Here is a 14,079-nt window from a genome sequence, read left to right on the forward strand (position 1 = left end):
CATCCTGCACACTAGCAAAGAAATTTTAAGGACGCTCTCTTAGGATAGGATAGCTGTGGAAATCCGAACGCCTATATCAACACGGAGAGCTTATTCACGACATTTATATAAGGAATAGTCTAGTCCAGTATTTCTTGTCCTTAAAATATCATATATGCACCCTTGTTGATCCGTTCCAATTCCAACTTCAACCGAGCATATGTTTGCTGCGAGAACAGGAAGAACGAAAATTGACTTTTATGTTGAAGAATGACCGAGATCATAAAATTCTTTCACACTCGCACATGTGGCTGAATATATAAGGAAGTTCACACACCCTCGAAAAATCATCATATATCCCTGACTTGCCAGCTTGATCGGCCCTTACAGGAGCCTAACGGAGAAAAGGCCATGCATTTTCTGTTGGGCTTTAAGCTTGGTGTAGCTTAAAGAGGGTGAATGGGAAATGGAGGGAAAATAAAATACTTGAGTTTCCCTCCTTGGCAAAGGGACATTGCCCCATATTAGAGGAAGAAAAGACTTTTGAAGGGTATGTATACAATTGCTCTTCTACTAGCTCTTAAAGAGTTAAGAAGAAGGCAAGTCTCGCGCGATCGTTGTCGCTCGACTTCGGATTGATTGATTAATACTTTTGGATAAAATTCCTTTCAATTATTTAATTAATTAATTTAATTAACGAAAATTCAATCCGAAATAACTCATGACCTGCGATCTGTTCCGGTCCGGTCCGTTTTCTTTCCCGGATTATTTAAATCCGTTTTCTAATTTTCCCGCAATATCCCCACCTGTTCCAACAACTATGGTTGTTCTGAAAGGTTGCAAACCTAAAAACCTTTTCAGAAACAGTGCCAAATGGGCTATAAATATGCCTTGAATCGCAGAATTTTTACTTACTAAATTTTCTGATTATCTTCTTCTTCTTCTGCACAAAATTTTCTTGTGTGTTTTACGATCATTGAGTGGTTCACCGTTCACCAGAGTTTTTGGTACCAATACGCTGGTGAGTTAAATCGTTCTATTGTGGGAGGATATATTCCAGAACCTCAGGTACTTGAGGGTAATAATTTCCTTAAGGACACACTGTATATTTAGTGGACTCGATTTATTCATATATTATTTTCCATAATTTATTTTGTCGTTCTGGTTCTACTAAGTTTCTGTTTCTATTTTTCCAGAAAGTTTAATTGTTTAATTGTTTATTACAGCAATACAGTTTTGATAACATTTTCAAATTATTAATATATGCTTAACATTAACGGTTACTTGTAGTCGGTATTTAAAAATTCTTTACTCAGCACGCTAGCACTTGGCACTTTAGCATAATAAGCCTCTATGTCTTTTAAAATCACACACCGGTCAGTGGTGCACGATTCAAAACTTGGTTAATAATGAGCACGCCCTTCTACCCTTCTCCACTTAAATACAAGGCTTTTGTATGCGGTAGGGCTCGAATCTGTGATGTGAGCCTAACCCACACATTACGTGTTGCGCTCTCACCCACTGGACTAAAGCCTTAGGAGCTATAAATTAAATTAATTAATGTGACTTGTAAAAAGAATTTTTTAAAATAAGACTCTTTACAATGCACTTGTTCAATTGATCCATTCGTTTTATCAGTTCTTTTTTCTTTCTAAACTTCTTTTGTTTTACCGGTTCAAATCTGTGCTGTTTTTTTTAGTACCACGAACAAATCCATGAATAGATAATGTTGCAGCAATGACGCCTTAAAATGGACTCGTCCACGTATCCATAGGTGTGGCCTTGTGATTAATGAAGCGAGTGAATATCCTGGTAGATCAAGGTTCAAATCTCATTAGGGACAAAAAAGCTAGGTGATTGCTTTCGAAAGTGCCTAAACTTTGACGAGAAGAGTTACTATCTGTATTCGTGGAAGGTAGCATATACTTATGAAATAGTCGAGATGCATACAAGTTGACGGAAACACAACCTATTAATAAATTATTTTTTTAAAAAGGACAAATGCACTTAGAGTCCAGATTTTAGGAGAAGGCTTATGGTCACATGGTGTAGAGGAGCTCAGTGAACATGCAATGAAATTGCAGATAACATAATGTAGTAGTTTTTTTTTTTTTTTTCTGTATGTGAAATGATCATTTGTACACTCAGGTATATACGACATGAGCAGACTGCTCAACCAATACTCCCATCTAAATTTTGATCTTAAGGGTCCAAGTAAAATATATAATTGTTTTTAACATACATACACTTATATATCCAGAATTTTTGCCAAGTTAACAGGGTCCGCTGATCCCTCTATTCCAAACATAGGTCCGCGACTACTGTAAAAACTTGGTCTATAGGAAACAGTTGTGTTGATGATGAGGTCTTGTAGTACTTGTACTTGTCATGATTCCCTTCTCCTTATCTACTGATACATGGAAAAGTTCTACATTGTCTGTGAATGAAAATTTTCATTACTTGGGCATTTCCTGTCTCAATGAAGAAATAAAGTGATCCGTCTATATCGAAGTCTCTCAGTTGAAAAAATTATGGGAAAATTCCTGGAAGAACCAAACAGTATGGTTTTGCCTACTCAAAACAGTATGGAGCCAGAATTGCCAACTTTCGAGTGCAAATACAAATCGGAGATTTTGTTCCTGAAATTTAGCAACTTTTAACTGGTGACGAGTATTACAAGCAAGGGCGAAGCCATATGTGGCCAAGGGTGGTTAACTGAACACCCTTCGCCGAAAAATTATATTGTATATAGGGCAAAATATTACTTGTTAATGATTAAAAAACTAGACTTGAACACCCTTGTATAGCCCATTGGCAAAGGTTATTCAAAATTTTAACACCCTTATTGAATTTCCTGGCTTCGGTCCTGATTACAAGAACCGTGAAATTCTGGCATCCTCTTGTGGTCAGGAAATGAAAGTAGATAATGTGACATTTATCGTCTTAGAAGCAAAGAGTTCAATAGTCGCGTAGAAGAATCACACTCCGTTCATCCTTTGCTTCAATATGTTTAAATACGAAATTGTTTAACTAACGAGTAAGGTGGAAAACTGTATATATAGTAATAGCGCATATTTCTCTTGTTACAAAGGCCCCCACGAAAAGCGGGGGAGGTTTTGTAGCTCTAACCTGTGACTAAAGAAATCTTAGCCTTGAGTGAGTACATTGTATGAATCTATTCAGTGCAAATACTGTTGTATATGCATTAAGTGACAGATGAAGAGCTACGCGATCTCTGAATGAGACGGATGAGCTTTCCGTTGTATATGTGGACTCATACCTGAAGGTTGACACTCTCGATTTACTCTTGCACATCGAGAACATGGATTTAATGGCGATGAACTTGGAGATTGATATGCATATCCCTTTGAGGCGATCGCTGGTGATGATCTTGAAGATGCCTTTGGTGTTCGTGTTGGTGAAGACATCGGTGACGAATGTATTCTTTTAGCTCTAGCTGGTGAAGATCTTGGTGAGTCCTCATTCAGTTTCTCTGCACAAACCATTCAAAATCAAACTCATGTTTGGAAATCCTCAAACAGTAACTAATCGACTTAGGAAAAAACATCTACTCCTTCCGTCCCAATTTATGTGGTGGTGTTTGATTGGGCACGGAGTTTAAGAAAGAAAGAAAGACTTTTGAAATTTATGGTCTTAAACAAACTAGACATTAATAGTGACATTCTTTTGGGGACTGACTGAAAAGGAAAGATTGCCACATAAATTGGGACGGAGGGAGCATTTTTTTGGGGGGAGGGGGTTTGTGGGGTGGGGGTGGGGGTAGTAGAACAGCTTACCTGTTAGAGAGCTAGTCTTTGTATCCAGCAGTTTGTTGCGCAACGGATCTTTCTTCGATGTTATCTTTTGATTGCTGGTCTTGGATGCAGTTGTCTCAGTATTCTCGGATGACATTGAAATTTGATTAGTTTCTGGAACTTTCTTCTCTATAATCTTCGATAACTTTTCGTTTGTTCTCCTAGTCCTTACACTTTTGCTTTGCGCGTGCTCCCCATGAAGTGACTTGTCATTGACAGTTGACGACTTAATCCTTTCTGGAGTCTTGGAATGTAGTAATTTCCTATCATCAGATGAATGTTTCTTCTCAGGAGCCTCGGAACTGATTAGTTTCTGATCGTCTGATGCATGTTTCTTTTCTTTACTCTTAGGACTAGTTAGTTTCTGATCGTCTGATGCATGTTTCTTTTCTTGATTCTCAGGACTAGTTAGTTTCTGATCATCAGATGAAATTTTCTTATCTGAAGTCCGAGGAGATACTAAATTTTGCTCAGCTGATATTATCTTCTCTGAAGTCCGAGGAGATACTAAATTTTGTTCAGCTGCAACATTTGCTGTAGGTTTTTCGTCGCCTGCTTTTGGAGACATTACCTTCTCCTGATTGTCCGAAAATCTCAGTCTTTGGTTCTTGCTCATTGATGAGATGATCTTTTTCTCCAGTGTGTCGATACGTGGTGACCTATCAACTACTGGTGTTGATAGTACTTTCCTATCTGGACTATCAGCAAAGAAAAACTTTTCGTCTGCTGCTACAGACGAGAATCTCCTGTCCGGACTCTCAGAGCCAACTGATGCTTGATCGAATAAGAAAAGCTTTCTATGTGGTATTTCAGAGATAGCTGATCTCTGATCAAACAATCTTGAATCTTTCCTGTCAATTATCTCTGAGCAAACTGACCTTCCATCGCTCGGTGCAAGAAAGAGATCATCCATCGCAGCCAAATGCCCGTCATCACTCAGCATCGATGCTCGCCTATGGACTGAAAATCCATCATTTGATGAATCCCAGTTTTTTCCAGAAATTTTCTCTTTTTCAATCAGCCGGTAAGCAAACATCTGGAAAGGAATCTGTGATACAGGTGTCAAACACATGCTTTCGTATTCAGGAAACTTCTTCGAGTAGCCACCCTCGATATCACAATAGTCTACAAGTGGAGGAGCAGTTTCAGGCTGGCCATGTTCCGGATTTATGACAAGAACTTTCTTGATATAATGCAAGATCCTGCACAGAGAAGAGAAACGTGGGCGAAGATTTGGGTTCGTATGCCAGCATCGTCTGGTTAAGTTCACAAGGTATTTAGGTGAAGGATACGGAAAGAGTGGCCTTTCCCCTGCTCTGATATTTCGGACCACTTTCTCGCCTTGCAAATGTCCTTCATCGAATGGAACTTTGCCCGTTAAAATTTGAAAGCAAATCATTCCGAAGCTATAGACATCAGCTTTCTCCGTATACTTGTATGTGCATTTGGTTCCCGGCTTTTCATGTTCAGCTAGAACTTCCGGGGCATACCATATGATAGAGTCAGCCGCGTTGTGGTTGACAGTTTTGTAAGTAATTTTAATCGAAGTTAAACCAAAGCCTTTGAGTTTCGCATGAAAATAGCTCTCTGCTGAGGAATTCCTCGCTTTAAGAAGGACATGAGACGGGTTTAATTCTCCGTGATAGATCTTTCTCGCGTGCAAATACTCCATCCCTCGTGCAATCTGAAGCATAATATCAACTGCAGCAGACGTAGAAAAAGGCGGTCTTTTCCTCTGACCAGAATGCTCCTTTATATACGTCGCTAGAGTATCATTCATTAGCTCCATAACAAGGTACCCTTCTTTCCTTTCTTCATCATAAAAACCACAATGATATTGCAATATGTTTGGATGTGAAAGCGAAAACACTAAAGAAATCTCAGCATGCAACGGTTCAACATCTCCAAAAAAGTTCCTCAGAGCAAAATTTTCGCCTAACCATTGTATCTCCTTAACATGTCCGCCCCACGACCCTAAACGTCTCTTCACATGATAATCGTTCGATCCAACTAAGATTGAACTAGGTAACAATATCTTGTTACTTTGTTCAACACCATCTAATTTCCTTAGCAAGAATTCTGCGATCCTTTGCTCGTGCTTCAACAAAGTATCTGGTGCAACTGCATTTTTCTTTTGCCTTATGTTTTCAACAAGCAACCATCTATCTTCTTTCCAAGAACTCTCCAACCGGCTACATATTTCTCGCGTAACTAAATACTGTTTCCCAAACATCCACTGAAAAAACCTCGGATCGATCAATTCCCTATCATATTTCTTCATAACTGCAGATCTCCTCTTCTGCATTTCCTCCTCGTCGAATCCTGAGATTTCTGCAGCCGTCTCAATCGCCTCAATGACAACAGGAAAACAACAAAGCAAGTTATGAATATGAAACTCAACACAATCTTTGTTCATATGAAGACTTATCGCTTTTCCCCACCAATCTTTCACATCCAAACAATATTTTATATACGATTCGCCTTCCTTAAAAATCCTATGAAGCTCTTTCATTGGTTGCTCAAGAGCTTTCCATTTTGTATTCCTCTCATTTAACCTTAAATTATGTTTGATTTCCTCAGAAATTGTATCAAAAGCTTGAATATACATATCTAATAGGAAACAACATTGCTTTTGATTGATTTGAATATCATGTTTCAACACCATTAGAGCCTTTAAACTCCCAACTACCTCACCAATCTGCCTGAATTGATCCATTTATCTTTATGAGTTACAAAAACTTCAACAAAATAAGGACCTACAATAGAAAAAACAACACAAATTTTAAAAGAAAGAATATGAAAATATGCAATAGAAATCTTAAGTTGCACAGCATGAAAGAATTGAACATCCAAGATAGAAAGGGCAACCCGGTGCACAAAGCATCCCGTATTCGCGCAGGATCTGGGCAAGGGTCGCATCTCAAGGGGTATAATGTGGATAGTCTACTCTAATGCAAGTATTAGTGGCTGCTTCAACAGTTCGAACGCATGACCTATAGATCACAAGGAGAAAAAATATTGTGTTTCTCCCCATAATTGTTACTTAGTCCGATCAATATTATTTGTCTTTTAAAGTTCTTGCATACACTTAACAGAAAACATTTAATAGCCTTAATCATAAGAATATTTATCTAAATTACGTTATATCTCTCCTTAAACAACAACACAACAACAACAACAACAACAACAACAACAACAACAACAACAACAACAAATCTAGTGAATTCCCACGAGCGAGGTCTGGGGAGGGTGAGATGTATGCAACCTTACCCTATCCTAAGAGGGCAGAGAGGTTGTTTCTGATTGATCCTCAGCTAAGGAAAGATGAAAAGAAGCAGTGGCAACAAGTAGTAACAACAACAAGATTATATCTCTCCTTAAACGTTTTACTTAATTAATGCTCCACTAATTGGAACAGTAACGATAGATTTCTAAAATGTCAAATATTTTTATCAAAATATAAATTCCACAAAGCCATTAAAATTTGGGACCGGAGGTAGCATCTATTTATCAAACATGATATCAAATTATCAATCTAATTGAACATTAAAGCATATAAAATAGGGCTAAAGAGAGCCAAAAAAGAATGTCTTTGTATAATCTTTGCATAATCTCGAATATTATCAGTTACGATACATAGACCAAATAATACCATGCAAAGAAAAATGGAAGAAACTTGCATCATATGAAGCTCCATGATATCAATCTATATATATAGATCATGAAATGAACACATACCTAACAATATTGCAATTTTTGAGCTTTTACAAAATGGGGTTTCCACCTTTGTTTTCAACAAGAGAAATGCTGAATTTCTATTAGATTTTTTAGGATAAAAACCCAATAAAAATTCAGCAAAAATCCTTTTTTGATCAGATCAAGATACCACCTTCAGCCAAATTGACTTGCTGAAATTAACGTTGAAATACAAAATAAATAAATTTATCATCAAAATGTAACGTATCCAAAAGTTGGAAAAATCAAGATAAGGCTAGAAAAAAAACCAACCCCATCATGTTGTAAAATGATGATGTATTTTTAGGCAATTAATTCATAAACTGATCAAACTTTGGAAAACGTGAAGATCAAAGTTGAAAGTTATGAGGTTGGTAATAGAAGTGACCAAAAAAAAAAGGAATTTTTTGGAAATAATAATTTAATTTAATTTTTTAAAGGATTTTGCATTTCTTTTTCAATCGTTTTTTGACCAACCTGAAGAAGATTTTTTTTTTTTTTTGGAATGGATGTTTCTTTTTGAATTATGTGTTAGTCATTGGCCATTGAAGACTTCCGTTTCTTTTGGGGTTGAATTAAATATCTTCCCGCAATTTTTGGAAAAAGTCTTCTAGTATAACTATTCTTAATAATTTCTTTTTTCAAATAGAACAAAATAAATAGGATTTTAGATAACTTATATACACGAATAGTACTATTTGTTCCAAAAAAAGAAACAAAATCAAACGTGAAATTTAGTAGTAGTGTATGTCGAGGCGGAGCCACAATTTTAACTTTAGAGATTTTAAAACGACAAAAACAAGTGCTAATAACTCGGTTCTAAATTTGATATTTGTACATTTTCAAATACACTATTTGAGCAAAAGCTGCTAGGATACAAAAACAAGTGCTAATAACTCGGTTCTAAATTTGATATTTGTACATTTTCAAATACACTATTTGAGCAAAAGCTGTTGGGATCTGTTGGGTTTTGCTAATAAAAAACAAAAGATGTGTGAATGAAAAATGGTGGGAAAAAAAAAATGGAAGGAAATGAAATTTTGAATTAGTTCATTTTACAAGAACTTTGTCCCTCGTTGGATAAGAAGAGGAAAATTCGTGTGCTTATATATGGAAGCACTTCTTCTAGCTCTTAAAGAGTTGAGAAGAGAGCAAGCCTCGTGCCATCGCCATCGTCGCTCGGCTCGACTTCGGATTGATTGATAATTTTTTGGACCAAATTTATTTGTCTTTTCCATCATTTAATATTTTTTGCGGAGAAGTATGAATTTGGTCATTCGCAAAATTATTTTCCAACGGTTGAGTTCGCGACCGAACATTCCATTTAATAGAAATTTAAATAATTTATGCGGAATAGACACCTTATCAACGAACAGGCACCTTTGCACTGTTGGGAGTCAGCTTCGTTGGTTATAGATAGAGAGGCTTAACCTCATTTTCCACCACCGAAATCTGAAAATCCATTGCTCTATCTTCTGCATTCTGTATTGTTTTCAAAGCAAAAACGCAAGCATTTTGTGTGATTTGCTCCGCCATTTGAGTTCGCCGAAGTTATGTGATTTGAAGTGCCGCTATCACAGAATAGTTATTTTGTTCTATCCTGGGAGGAACTAATCCAAAACCTTAGGCAACTGTGAGGGGATTAAATTCCTTAAGGACACACAAGAACTTGTGGGCTCAAAAATTTTCTGTTTTGTTTTCTTGATCTGATGTTCTGGTTTTGAATACAGATTACTAACAAGCTTAAGGAATTTAAATATTTATTTCTGTATTCATATTACTTTCTGGTACGGGAGATTGAAATCGTAGTGATTTTCTACTCCCGTTTTGGAGATTAAAATCTTCGAATTTTCTACTCCAATTTGGGATTAAAGTCTTTGTGACTTTCTACTCAATCCGAGATTAAAATTCTTGTGATTTTCTACTCAGTTGTTTTTATTCGGTTTAAAGATATAAATACTTCACCGAGATACTAATTCTGTTTGTGTCAATTTCTATTACAGAAAAATAACAACAAGTACAGAACAACAAAATGGTTCTGCTAGAACGACTACTGATGCAATGGCTACGACGCCTTCAAGTCGCACAATGCATGCACCGTCGATGGCACGACAGAAAAGCCCGGAAAAATTTCTGGCATGGACTTCAAATGCTAACAGTAGAAAATATTCTTCTTCCTGACCACACTCAATCTACAGCGCTTTATTAGTGAGGACGTGGAGTCTTGGGAGAAGAGACTCCGACTAATGGCGATTTGTGGTCACGGAGGCATGGAAGCATTGTGACTTCTTGTGCAAAAATTATATATTGAGTTGTTTGGAAGATGGCTTGAACAACATTTACAGTGTCATGAAAATTTCGAAAGAGTTGTGGAACGCTCTTGAAAAGAAGTACAAGATGGAAGATATTGGACTTAAGAAGTTTGTTGCCGCAAAGTCCTTAGACTTTAAAATGGTTGACATAAGTCTGTCATAACTCAAGTTCAAGAACTACAAGTCATCGTTCATGACCTCATTGCCGAAGGTATAAATTGAATCAATATTTTTATTAAAGATATTGATTATTTTATTATCTCTAAATTTATGATTGTCGGTATGGTCATAAATGAAGCGTTTCAAATTGCGGCATTTATTGAAAAGTTGCCTCCAATATGGAAGGACTTTAAAACCTACTTGAAACATAAGTGCAAGGAGATGATGTTGGAAGACCTTATTGTTTTCCTAAGGATTGGAGAGGACAACAAGGTTGCAGAAAAGTAGTCTCGTAGAAATTCAACAATAATGGGTGAAAATATTATTGAGGAAGCTTCAACAAGCAAAAGAGAAAGAAGCCGTCTGGACCAAAGAATTACCCAAGAAAAAAGAAGTTCAAAGGTAATTGCCACAACTATGAAAAGGTTGGACACAAGGCTGTTGAATGTCGTGCACCAAAGAAAGACAAGAATAAAAGCCAAGCAAATATGATTGAGAAGAATGATGAAATAGACGTAGACGATTTATGTGACATGCTTTCGGAATGCAATCTAGTCGGAAATCCTAGAGAATGGTGGATTGATTCGGAGGCAACTCGTCATGTTTGTGCTAACAAGGAGTTGTTTACTTCGTATGCTCCCGCTGGACCTGATGAGACAGTTTTTATAGCAAAGTCCGCTACTGCAAAAATTGAAGGAACAGGCAAGATATCTTTGAAGATAACTTCTGGCAAGATTGTGACTCTAAATGATGTCCCTCATGTTCCTGAAATGCGGAAGAATTTAGTCTCGACATTACTTCTAGTCAAGAATGGCTTTAAGCGTGTTTTTGTTTCCGACAAGGTTGTAGTTAGTACTGAGGGCCTTTCAATCTCAATGCAATTGCCATTGATATGAATAAAATTTCAGTTTCTTCTTACTTGCTTGAGCCAAATAATTTATGGCATGAACGTTTAGGCCACTTCAACTTCAAAACTTTATGAAAAAAGATTAATTTAGAAGTATTGCCTAAGTTTGAATATAATAGCTCGAAATGTCAAATATGTGTGGAATCAAAGTATGTTAAGCATCCTTATAAGTCAGTTGAAAGGAATTCAAATCCTTTAGACTTAATTCACACAGATATTTGCAACATGAAGTCAATACCATCTCGCGGTGGGTAAAAGTATTTTATAATTTTTATTGACGTCAATACGATATATTGCTATATTTACTTACTTAATAGTAAAGATGAAGCAATTGATGCATTCAAGCAATACAAAAATGAAGTTGAAACACAACTAAACAAAAAAATCAAAATGATAAGAAGTGATAAGGGCTGCGAATATGAATCTCCTTTTGAAGAAATATGTTTGGAATATGGCATTATTCACCAAACAACTGCCCCTTACTCACAGCAATCTAATGGAATTGCGGAAAGAAAGAATAGAACACTAAAGAAGATGATGAATGCCTTGTTAATAAGTTCTGGTTTACCTCAGAACTTGTGGGGGAAAGCTGTTCTTACAGTTAACCGAATACTCAATCGGTTCCCCATAGAAAAACGCAATCCATTCCATATGAAAAATAGAAAGGAAGGAAACCCAACTTAAAATATTTTAAAGTGTGAAGGCATTTGGCTAAAGTGCAAGTCCATAAACCCAAAAGGTAAAGATTGGACCAAACCCATTGATTGTGTTTTCATAGGATATGCAACAAATAGTAAGGCGTATCATTTTCTGGTTCATAAATCAGAAAATCCCGACATGAATATTAATACGGTAATTGAATCAAATAATGCTAAATTCTTTGAGAATATTTATCTGCGTAAAATAGAATGTGAGTCGTTTAGTGAAAAATCTAAGCGACCTCGGCAAGAAGCAAAGGAAAATACTTTTAATGAGGAAAATTAAGACGTAATAAACGTTAAAGGACAACTACTTTCTTTGGACCAGATTTCCTGGCATTCTTGTTGGAAAATAAACCTCAAACGTTCAAAGAAGCAATGTCTTCCTCGGAAGCACAATATTGAAAAGAGGTAGTCAATAGCGAGATAGAATCCATATTAAGTAATCATACTTGGAAATTGGTTGATCTTCCTCCGGAAAATAAACCTTTGGGTTCTAAGTAGACTTTCAAAAGGAAAATGAAAGTTGATGGTACTATTGACAAATATAAGGCAAGAGTAGTTGAAAAATGGTTTAGATAACGAGAAGGTCTTGATTGCTTTGACACATACTCGTCGATAACAAGGATTACATCTATCTGGGTATTAATAGTGTTAGCCGTCGTGTATGGCCTTCAAATCCATCAGATGGATGAGAAGACAACCTTCTTAAATGGAGATTTGGAGGAAGAAATTTATATGGAACAACCTGAAGGGTTTGTAGTTTTCGGAAAAGAAAAGAAGGCATGCCGACTTGTTAAGTCACTTTACCGATTAAAATAAGCACCCAAAAAAATGGCATGCGAAATTTGACCAAACAATATTGTCAACTGGTTTCAAAATCAATGGGTTTGACAAATGTGTTTACATTAAGAATACTCCAAATCAAATAGTCATTGTTTGTTTATATGTGGATGATATGTTGATAATGAGTAACGACATTGCTAACATAAATGCTACTAAGTGCATGCTTACTAGTAAGTTTGATATGAAAGACTTAGGAGTTGCCAATTTAATTTTGGGAATTAAGATCCTTCAGACTCCTCAAGGTCTAGCTTTGTTTCAATCTCATTATATTAAAATGGTACTTGAAAAGTTCAAATATTTGGATTTTAAAGTTGCAAAAACGCCAATTGATTTAAATCATACTATTGTAAAGAATAAAGGTCAAAGCAAGTCTCAATTGGAATATACTCGAGTATTGGAAAATTTGATGTACATTATGAATTGTACATGACCTGATATAACTTGTGCGATAAGTAAGCTTAGTCGATACACAAGTAATCGCGACCAAGCTCATTGGATAGCAATGAAACGAGTTGGGATATTTGAAATATACCTAAGACTATGCATTGCATTACAATAATTATCCGGCAGTTATTGAGAGATATAGTAATGCAAATTGGATCACCGGATCAACGGAATAAAAATTGACAAGTGGATACGTTTTTACCATTGGCAGAGGAGCAGTGTCTTGGAAGTCGTCCAAAGAGACATGTATCGCCCGCTCTATAATGGAGTCTGAGTTTATAGCTTTAAACAAGGCGGGTGAAGAAGCCGAATGGCTCCGAAATTTCTTAGAAGATATTCCATTTTGGCCTAAACTTTTGGCACATATATGCATACATTGCGATTGTAAGCACGTGACTTTTGCCCTATATGAGAATTACTCCCAAAAATTCCAAAAATAAAACAATTTTTTGTTTGTTTGCAATTGTTGTGAGTTTTGTGTTATTTTTCTTGTATTGTTGGCATTTGTCTGTGCATGTTTATTTGCTAAATTAATAAAAAATACAAAAATATGTCGCATTTGCATTTAGGATTTAAGTTTGCAATTATGAGTAATTAAGTTTGTTTTACAAGAATGAAAATTACAAAAATAGGCATCTTTTGTATTTTTAGCCTTTAATGTCCGAATTGTGTGATTGTATTTTAATTGTCATTTCATTTCATATGATAATTGTTGCTAGAAATTAATTAGTATTTTTAATAAGTTAATTTAGTTTGTAACTTAATTTAGAATTTTAGTTTTAGAAAGTAAAAGAAAAGAAGCAATAAAAGAGGAAGAAAATCGGATTGGGCCACCTTCTAATTTAAATCAACCATGGCCCAAACCAAATAAACTCCTACCGGGTCGACCTGACCCGGTCCGCCCCGTAACCCCAAGCAAACACCCCCACCCTTTCTTCCATTTGGACATTTGTTTTGAAAAAACCCTAAAAAAGAAAACCTAAAGCTACCTGCCCCCCCCCTCTCTTCTTCTTCTTCTCCAAAGCCACCCCCTCCTTCTCTTCCCCAGCTCCAACGACCCCTGCCATGGCTGCCCCTTCCCCCTGCTGCGTCATCTTCTTCGCAACACCAGCCATGAACACCACCCAAACCACCATGGTCGCTGCTTCATCTACTTCGTCTTCACCAGACCGCCGACCTCCCAT

General features: G+C 36.4%; 1 protein-coding gene across 1 annotated transcript; it reads right to left on the reverse strand.

Moving 5' to 3' along the window:
• Positions 1 to 2,974: 2,974 nt before the first annotated feature.
• Positions 2,975 to 7,890, reverse strand: LOC107763859 (uncharacterized). The gene is made up of 4 exons (XM_075253242.1): positions 7,803 to 7,890; positions 7,533 to 7,702; positions 3,777 to 6,550; positions 2,975 to 3,472 (listed from the first exon to the last, which is right to left on the reverse strand). Exons 3-4 carry the CDS (start codon positions 6,508 to 6,510, stop codon positions 3,204 to 3,206), a joined length of 3,003 nt encoding a protein of 1,000 aa, XP_075109343.1. The 5' UTR covers positions 6,511 to 6,550; positions 7,533 to 7,702; positions 7,803 to 7,890; the 3' UTR covers positions 2,975 to 3,203.
• Between the last annotated feature and the right edge of the window lie 6,189 nt (positions 7,891 to 14,079).

This window comes from Nicotiana tabacum, chromosome 5, assembly GCF_000715075.1.
Source record: "Nicotiana tabacum cultivar K326 chromosome 5, ASM71507v2, whole genome shotgun sequence".
In the NCBI taxonomy this organism is placed as follows: domain Eukaryota; kingdom Viridiplantae; phylum Streptophyta; class Magnoliopsida; order Solanales; family Solanaceae; genus Nicotiana; species Nicotiana tabacum.

Coding starts and splice junctions, on each gene's coding strand:
- LOC107763859 (XM_075253242.1), bottom strand. CDS start 6,510: ATGGATCAATTCAGGCAGATTGGTGAGGTAGTTGGGAGTTTAAAGGCT. Junction 3,473..3,776: donor AAAGACTAGCTCTCTAACAG/GTAAGCTGTTCT, acceptor TGGTTTGTGCAG/AGAAACTGAATGAGGACTCA.